The sequence below is a fragment of the Triticum aestivum genome, chromosome 6A, assembly GCF_018294505.1.
Source record: "Triticum aestivum cultivar Chinese Spring chromosome 6A, IWGSC CS RefSeq v2.1, whole genome shotgun sequence".
Lineage (NCBI taxonomy): Eukaryota > Viridiplantae > Streptophyta > Magnoliopsida > Poales > Poaceae > Triticum > Triticum aestivum.
In genome coordinates, this window is record NC_057809.1 from 82038203 (window position 1) to 82047103 (window position 8901).

At 44.9% G+C, this 8901-nt stretch overlaps 1 protein-coding gene across 2 annotated transcripts; it reads left to right on the top strand.

The window, feature by feature from the left end:
• The first annotated feature begins 4389 nt into the window (after positions 1-4389).
• On the top strand, positions 4390-6793 carry LOC123130340 (uncharacterized). Of its 2 annotated transcripts, XM_044550260.1 has the most exons (5): positions 4398-5168; positions 5298-5374; positions 5453-5513; positions 5613-5838; positions 5927-6793. In XM_044550260.1, the coding sequence occupies exons 1-5, from the start codon at positions 4781-4783 to the stop codon at positions 6606-6608; spliced, it is 1434 nt and encodes a 477-aa protein (XP_044406195.1). In that variant the 5' UTR covers positions 4398-4780; the 3' UTR covers positions 6609-6793. The 2 variants fall into 2 exon arrangements, with proteins under 2 accessions (XP_044406194.1, XP_044406195.1); XM_044550259.1 differs by having other exon boundaries at positions 4390-5168; positions 5453-5838.
• The last annotated feature ends 2108 nt before the right edge of the window (positions 6794-8901 follow it).

The window sequence follows — 8901 nt, forward strand, 5'->3', positions numbered from 1 at the left end:
CCTCCGGTTAATAGGTTAGTCCCAGAAATAATATAAAAGTGTAAAATAAATCCCATTAACATCCAAAACAGATAATATAATAGCATGGAGCAATAAAAATTATAGATTCGTTGGAGTATCAAGATACAATTACAACTATAATACATGTAGGCCCAGTATATATAGAGTCTAACACAGAGGTTGAACTCCAGGGCGCAGGCGATGCGTTAGAGGTCGGGGCAGCTCGCGGACGGGGTTTCAGGCGCCGGGGAGGACGGTGGCCATGCGGATGACAACGGGCACGGCGACTGCGATGGTGGTCGTTGCGGGTCGAGAGAGAGCGGCGTGAGGGGAAGGGGGAGTGAGCTAGGGTTCGGAAAGGGAGCGAGAGGGAGCAATGGGGGCTCCTCTTATCCTTCTGGGGGGGCTATAGTGGCGAGGGGGGAGGGGGGTCGGGCGCTGGCCATGGCCTTCGGCCTCTCCATGTCGCTGGCAGGACGTAGGGGAAAGGCCAGCCGCGGTGGACTGGGCCGCATTGTGGCCAGCAGGCCGCAAGTGCACAGTAGGTTAGAACTTTTTCCTTTTTTCTATTTTCTTATTTCATTTTAAAACAAATTAGGTTCATTAAATACAAAACTTGCACCTAATTAAGTATATTAAAGGAGGCCACTACGACAAAAAGTTTGGCACCAAAATAAAATAGTTTAGAATTTTTACAATTTAAAAAGCAATTAAATTATTGTTTAGGCCATTGTTTTAAATATTGTAGGGCACTAAAACACTTTATAAAAATATTGGTTCACTTCCATAATTAGTTATGGATTATTTGCAGCATTATGAGCAATTTAGTTTTCATGTTTGAGAATTTCTGTAATTCACTTAAAATTTGAATTTGATTTCAAGTGGAATTTCAAATGAGATATTGATCAAAGATGACTAAGCACTATTTTAGCAAAATTATTAGCTTAACCTTAGGGGTTACTGTAGCTCATTAGTACAGGGGTTTTACATGTTCATCGGATCCCAATAAACACACCTCATAAAAGGATTACATCACATCGATCTCCAAAGAGAACATTGTATTGAAGAACAGAGAGAGAGAGAGAGAGAGAGAGCCATCTAGCTACTACTATGGACCCATAAGCCTCGTGAGGAACTACTCACACATCATCAGAGCTGCAGCAAGGTTGATGTAGAAGCCCTCAGTGACCGATTCCACCTCCAGCAGAGTATCGATGGAGGACTTTATATGGATCATGGAAGAAAAGAGGCTTGCGGTAGTGGAATAATTGTTTCGAGTATCGCTCTGGTGGTTTCTGGATTTTAGGGAATTTATGGGCCTGGAATTAGGTCAAACGGAGTTGCGAAGGGGCCACAAGCTCAGACGGCACCCCTTGGGGGCGCGTCGTGTGAACTTGTGCCTCTCTCGTGCGACATCTGGTCTCCCCCCAAAGATTCTAGGGTCACTCCTGGTCTAGAAAAAATCACCGTAAAGTTTCATCATGTTTGGATTTCGTTTGGTGCTATTTTCCTGCGAAATCATAAAATAGGCAAAAATAGGAACTTGCACTGGGCACTAGGTTAATAGGTTAGTTCTCAAAAATAATATAAAAATGCATATAAAACATACAAGATTGATAATATAATAACATGAAACAATAAAAAAATATAGATACGTTAGAGACGTATCAATTATGTATGAACTTTTGCATATCTTATAATGATATTAAGTATTATCCTTGTGTTTTATGAAGTTGTTCACTAAATCCTCTCATGTCCAGTCTAGTTTCAATCTAAATTGTGATAAGCACTACCATTTCATCCAGTTTCAGGTGGTGACCATGCCAGCGGCATGTTATTCGGGCGGTCACGACGACAAAGGCATCACGAGTCCATGGGCTCAATTTTTTCTTTCTGCTAATGGGTTATTTTTGTACCTGTCAAGTGGCCCTACACAGCGGAGGTGATAATTAAGTGTAATTGTAAGTATATATTTTGTGTTTTGGCCCCACACCGATAATTTTAATATAAGCAAATGAGATCTCAAAAAATATAAGGTTTGCCAACATTTCATGTTTCGTTATCAGGGTTTTTGTCACTGAATAGAGCAAATTTTATAGTGAGAGGAGTGCTGCCAACGCTGGCGAGCTAGTAGCGCGGGAGACGAGATGGAATCAGCAGTAGGCGAGAGGAAGAAGAAGCAAAGAACAAAGAAGAAAAGAAACGTGAAAGAGATGAAGGGCGTCTAGCTTGAGGCCCGCCTAGCATGCGTGCCAGCCTGTCTCCGCGTGAAAATAAGGAAGCGAGCGAGAGGGAGGTCGAACGCTCGGCCGGTCTGTCGGCGCAAAGGGTTTCCCCAAAATTTAACAGCTTGTTGAGAATGGAATTTTTTTTATCAAAACCACGATTGATGGGTACCGTACGTAGCAAATCTGGAATCTGGACTCATACAACAGTTTTCTTTTTTTCTTTTTGAAAGGCTCATGCAACAGTACTACACGCAGAACGACAATTTAAATAGATATGTTCGTTTATCCTCAAGAGTAGAACTTCTCCACCGTCCAACGCCTAGCTTCTACGAGTCATGAAAGGGAGCAACAAGCTTTACACGGTTATGTCACATGACATGGCGCGCTTAACTATATATTCAACTATAGGCACCGGCCGACTGCTGTGCTCGTTCGTCAGTGTCACAGAAACGGGTGGTCTTAATTCCTTTTTCCCTTTCTAAGCTTTCCACCCATGTAAGGAGGGTCGCAGGCATGGATGCCGTGACAAGCAACCACATTCTGCCCGTTCGTGTGATCGCCGTATCCCTTTTCTCCGACGCACCGCATGCATGATACCTACGTCTTTCTACCCTCAAACCGCCCAAACGACCAACAGCTAGCGAACCAGAAGGTCTATTTTACATGTCATATTTCTTAGGCCGTATGTGCGTACGTGTTTATTTTCCTCTAGAGTCATCTTGAATCTGATCAACGTATTAATGGATCATGCGATTATGCAAATGAATACAGTAGCTATAGTGCTACCCATGTTAGAGAAAAATCTATAGCTATATAGCATCTGGACTATACATAAGGGGCTCTTTGATTCAAAGGATTTTTAGAGCATTAGAATCCTTTAAAAAAATCTACGTTGGCTGTTTAATTCGTAAGATTCAATCCTATATTTTTTTTCCTAAGAATTCATTTGTACTACATTTCATAAGAAATCTAGCATCTGTTTGGCCTTTAGGCCATGGAGGTGTGGAGGTCCCCAGGCCCCGCCCAGCGGGAGTGCCCCTGCTCTTGTTCTTGTTTGGTTCAACGTTTCGGTTGGAGCTGTGTGATGGTAGTGATGTCCCGTAGTATGAATAATGTCTCTCACACCTAATCCCCGCCCTGATGATGAGTTTAGCGTCGTCAGAAGGCATGTGAAGGCGTGTCTTCATCGGATCTCACGAGATTCGGCCGATGCTGGTCTTCGATGGATCTATTTGGATTTATGTTTACAGGTTTGATCCTTCCGACCTACGCTTCTCTTCACCGGCGACGATTGTTCTTTTATTGCGCTGGTCTTGTGGGGCCTTAAACACAACGACTTTCTAACCGTTTACTACAATAAAATAAAATTCTAGTGTGCTCGTCCTATGGCTCCGGTGAGAGAGGGGTGATGAGTGATGACGACTTGTAGTCGTCGCTAGGTAGTTCACGGACATGGTTGTATTTTTTGGTGTTCTTTGTACTGTCACGACATATTATGAATAGATCGGAAATTTCTCCCGCAACAAGAAAATTTCTTGAAAAAAATCCTTTATTTTTTCCAATTATGCCATCAAATAATCTTAAATCATGTAGGATTCGAATGGGCATGACATTGTTTTTCTGTTCCTATAATTTTACAATCGTGAGAATTAAAGGAATCCGAATTAAAAATGCAATACAGGTTTTTTTTTTGAGGTTATGCAATACAGGTTTGGGGTGTAATAAATACAGGGGCATGTATGTCATGAATTGACCAAAGACAAGACGCACATATCTGCCCCTTTTAGCTCATTAATCAAATAGCCAGCCAAAAAGCCGGGGCAGGCAGCAGTCAACTACCAAAGCTTTGTTTCCATTTCACGGAGTGGCAGTTCAGATCCACACGACAAGGGGGTCAGTGTCCCAACCCAAAAGAAAACTAGCGCACAAGATGCTTTTGGAGTCAGAGCCAGATTGGCAGATTGGGTCACATGAGCTACCCCATCCCGCTCGTGCATGCAGCCTAGCCAACTGCAGGAAAGAGAGAAAACTTATGACAAAGATCTCACTGGCTCACTGCTGCTGTACCTGGGTAAAGTATGCTTGGAACATTTAGCTCATGAACTTAACCAAAAGCTTCTGTCTTTGCCTACCAGCTTTGTAGCTTTTGTGGCTGTACCTACTTACTCTGGTAGTATGACTCATGCCTACATATATAGCTACCAACCAGACCCAAGGAAAGGGTCCAGAACTAAGCACATCATCTGTTGCTTGGTAAACTGTTGAAAACCAGTCAATGTACAAGGAGAATGCCTGTCCAATTCCCTCATATTTTATTCCCACGTCACTAGATTGTTTATGCTTCCTCTCCTCTCACACACCAGTGGTACAGTACATATCAATGTTTTAGTATGCTTCATATCATTGTTCCCCAATATCCCTAGGTCTCTTCTTCCTTCCCCTTTCCTACTCCTGCCTCCACGATTCTGATCCAGTCCAGGCGGTGTAGATCGAGAGAGAGAATTGAAAGAGGGAGTGAGAGCTAGCTAGTATATTTAGTGGAAGAAGGAAAGATGATAACTAGGGAGGAGGAGAGGATTATTGGAGATGTGGAGGACAAGCAGGTGCTAGCTAAGATCACCATGGATGACAGGAAGAGATCCATGAGCGGGAGGACGCTGGACCTCAATGAAGGCATCGATATGGAGAGCGATGATGGAGAAGTCGGCGACGACAACGATGAAGAGGAGGAGGATGGAGGTAGCACCACCGATGTTGCCGGGAGCCGGAGCTCCAGCAACAACAGCAGCACCAACCATGCTTCGGAGACCCAACAGGGTACCGGGGCCGGCGAGCATAGGGTGCGGCAGTACAACCGATCGAAGCTGCCTCGGCTCCGGTGGACGCCCGATCTTCACATGGCCTTCATACGCGCCGTCGAGAGGCTTGGTGGACAAGAGAGTAAGTACTAGAACTTTTTCATGCAATAATTACTTGTGATGATCGGTTGTTTGCTCGTGAGATTCTATGATCATGTTTCGTTTCACTGAATCTGATTAATTTTCTACCTTCGATTTCTTGTTCATATAGGAGCTACTCCTAAGCTGGTGCTTCAGATGATGAATGTTAGGGGGCTCAGTATTGCTCATGTGAAAAGCCATCTGCAGGTAAATCATGTCGTGCAAAATTCAATTAGTTCGCTTACTTCGCATATCACTCTCGGTTTATGATCTATTTACTTTCAGATGTACCGAAGCAAGAAGCTAGACCACCACGGTCAACGGATCAGGGGAGCCATCTCCTCAGGTTCTCATCAATCCCAAAAATTTCGATCTAATTCACCTAAAACACTTGTGCTGATGAGAGGGTATTCTTCTTCTACATGTGGGCATGTGGTGAGCGCAGTATTTTCACCTATGGATTTCCACTCAATGAGAGGCGATCGACGCTTTCATGACATGCTCCTCCAAAGAGCTGCCGCCCTCTCCTCAACGGCGGAGCGCGGCGGCTTCTTCGTGTCACGGAACGGCGGCGGCGGAGGAGGGAACACCAATAGCCGCCTCTACGGGATTCTCCAACACCAACACCGGCCATCTCCGATGCAATCTGGCTTCAAGAACGGCAGTTTCAGGTAAATTCTATCACTAGACATGTAAACCTAGCCATTCTGCCGAGACGATCGATAGATCGAAACCCTAATTCATGAAGAACATCTGCAGGAATCAAGACTGGGCGTTCGACCACCGTGACATGATGGCCAGGAATGATGTGAAGGCCTCCTCGACCACGTCGCACTTCTTCGCGTCCTCGTCGGTAAGGAGGTGGCCATTAACCTCCGCAGTTGCGGGAGCCGGCGAGCAAAGGCGAGATGAGAGCTTTGGTTACTTTACCGGCCACGGCTCTGGGCCGCTCTCAAGGGCCATGGCAGTGGCACCGGCGACGTCGGTCGTGCCAGGAGAAGGTAACCATCGTCTCCCGTTTAGATGGCACGGTGGCGATGGCGGCAAGGTTGCTAAGGCCATATCGTCAGATCCCGTGATGATCGTCGAAGCCCTAGATTCCCAGAAGCAGAAGCATCTTGAGCAACAGAGGGCTCTGATGACACCAGCCGACAAGGTACGGCTTCCGGTAGAGACGCCGGAGTTGGAGCTCAGCTTATCTCCAGCCACGGCAATCGACGCCACAGATGGGACACCGAGCAAGAAGAGGAAGAAGAGCACTGCTGCATCGAGCGAGCAAGAGCTGGAACATGCCAACAAGCTGTCGATCTCGCTCTCGCTCATGCCACCTGCAGCTTCCGTGCCCATGCAGCGGCAGGAAAAGACAAGAGGGGGCAGCGTGGAGGCCGTTCTGGGGCAGAGTACTTTGGATCTGACCATGTCGATCAAGGCATTGGAGTGAGATCTTTCAAGTACTTTGTGTCGAGGGTTGTCCAAAAATTGCACACTGATCCATGCGATCAGTTAAGATTGTTAATTTAACCTTTTGTCCTCTACCAGTACATACGGAGATATATGTCATGTTTGTTGGTAAATTTGTCTATGGAGTATGGACAGCCTCTCCGATCGGTACGTGGCCACATGATCCATGCCTTGTTCTCTTGTGTGACAATATCTTCGGGAAGCTAAACCTATCCAGAGACAAGTATCCATTGCAGTTGCAGTGCCAGTTCTTTTGGGGTTTATGAGTGTCAGTCAAAATAAGTTGCCCATATCCAGTTTATTCTGGCAGCCGAAGCTAAAACTTTAGTCTAGAACCTTATTAGTTAACCCTTAAGCTCCAAAAGAACTCGCCCTTAAGCTACACGCAACCATTTTTATTGTGAAATCTTAATCTTGAGGGTTTGCCCGACGGAAAAAAATACACATGTCAGCACTAAATGCAGCAGTAATCTTATGGTAGACTGTCATCCAAATTAGTCGGACAAAGTCATTGTTTACATCTTCAAGTGGCTACGCACAATAGCGGATCCAGAAAAATCGAATGAAGGGGGCCAAGTGTTGCTAAGCCTTGTTGGGGAGGGCCAGTCCATGAAAATACATATCATTGTTTACATGCATATTAGGATTAAATCGGTGATGTTAGGGGGGCAGGCCCTGCTGGTCCCCCTGTCTCTGCCACTGTGCACACAGAGGCCAGACTCCCATGCATCTATATGTTGGAAATATGCCCTAGAGGCAATAATAAAAGTGTTATTATTATATTTCCTTGTTCATGATAATTATCTTTTATTCATGCTATAACTGTATTATCCGGAAATCGTAATACACGTGTGAATACATAGACCACAATATGTCCCTAGTGAGCCTCTAGTTGACTAGCTCGTTGTGATCAACAGATAGTCATGGTTTCCTGGCTATGGACATTGGATGTCGTTGATAACGGGATCACATCATTAGGAGAATGATGTGATGGACAAGACCCAATCCTAAGCCTAGCACAAAGATCGTGTAGTTCGTTTGCTAGAGCTTTGCCAATGTCAAGTATCTCTTCCTTTGACCATGAGAGCGTGTAACTCCTGGATACCGTAGGAGTGCTTTGGGTGTATCAAACGTCACAACGTAACTGGGTGACTATAAAGGTGCACTACAGGTATCTCCGAAAGTATCTATTGTTTTATGCGGATCGAGACTGGGATTTGTCACTCCGTGTAAACGGAGAGGTATCTCTGGGCCCACTCGGTAGGACATCATCATATGCGCAATGTGACCAAAGAGTTGATCACGGCATGATGTGTTACGGAACGAGTAAAGTGACTTGCCGGTAACGAGATTGAACAAGGTATTGGATACCGACGATCGAATCTCGGGCAAGTAACATACCGATAGACAAAGGGAATTGAATACGGGAAAATTTTGAATTTCTGCTACGTTCCTCAATAGTGGCATCATGAGCTAGGTCTATTGCGTAGATTCTTTGCACGAGTAGAACACAAAGTAGTTGTGGGCGTTGATGTTGTTCAATATGCTTACCGTTACTAGTCCAATCTTATTTCGATGGTATTGTGGGATGAAGCGACCCGGACCGACCTTACACGTACTCTTACGTGAGACAGGTTCCACCGATTGACATGCACTTGGTGCATAAGGTGGCTAGCGGGTGCCAGTCTCTCCCACTTTAGTCGGAATGGATTCGATGAAAAGGGTCCTTATGAAGGGTAAATAGCAATTGGCATATCACGTTGTGGTCTTGCGTAGGTAAGAAATGTTCTTGCTAGAAACCCATAGCAGCCACGTAAAACATGCAACAACAATTAGAGGACGTCTAACTTGTTTTTGCAGGGTATGCTATGTGATGTGATATGGCCAAGAAGAATGTGATGAATGATATGTGATGTATGAGATTGATCATGTTCTTGTAATAGGATTCACGACTTGCATGTCGATGAGTATGACAACCGGCAGGAGCCATAGGAGTTGTCTTTATTTTTGTATGACCTGCGTGTCATTGAAGAACGCCATGTAACTTACTTTACTTTATTGCTAAACGCGTTAGCCATAGAAGTAGAAGTAGTCGTTGGCGTGACAACTTCATGAAGACACGATGATGGAGATCATGATGATGGAGATCATGGTGTCGTGCCGGTGACGATGATGATCATGGAGCCCCGAAGATGAAGATCAAAAGGAGCAAAATGATATTGGCCATATCATGTCACTATTTGATTGCATGTGATGTTTATCATGTTTATGCA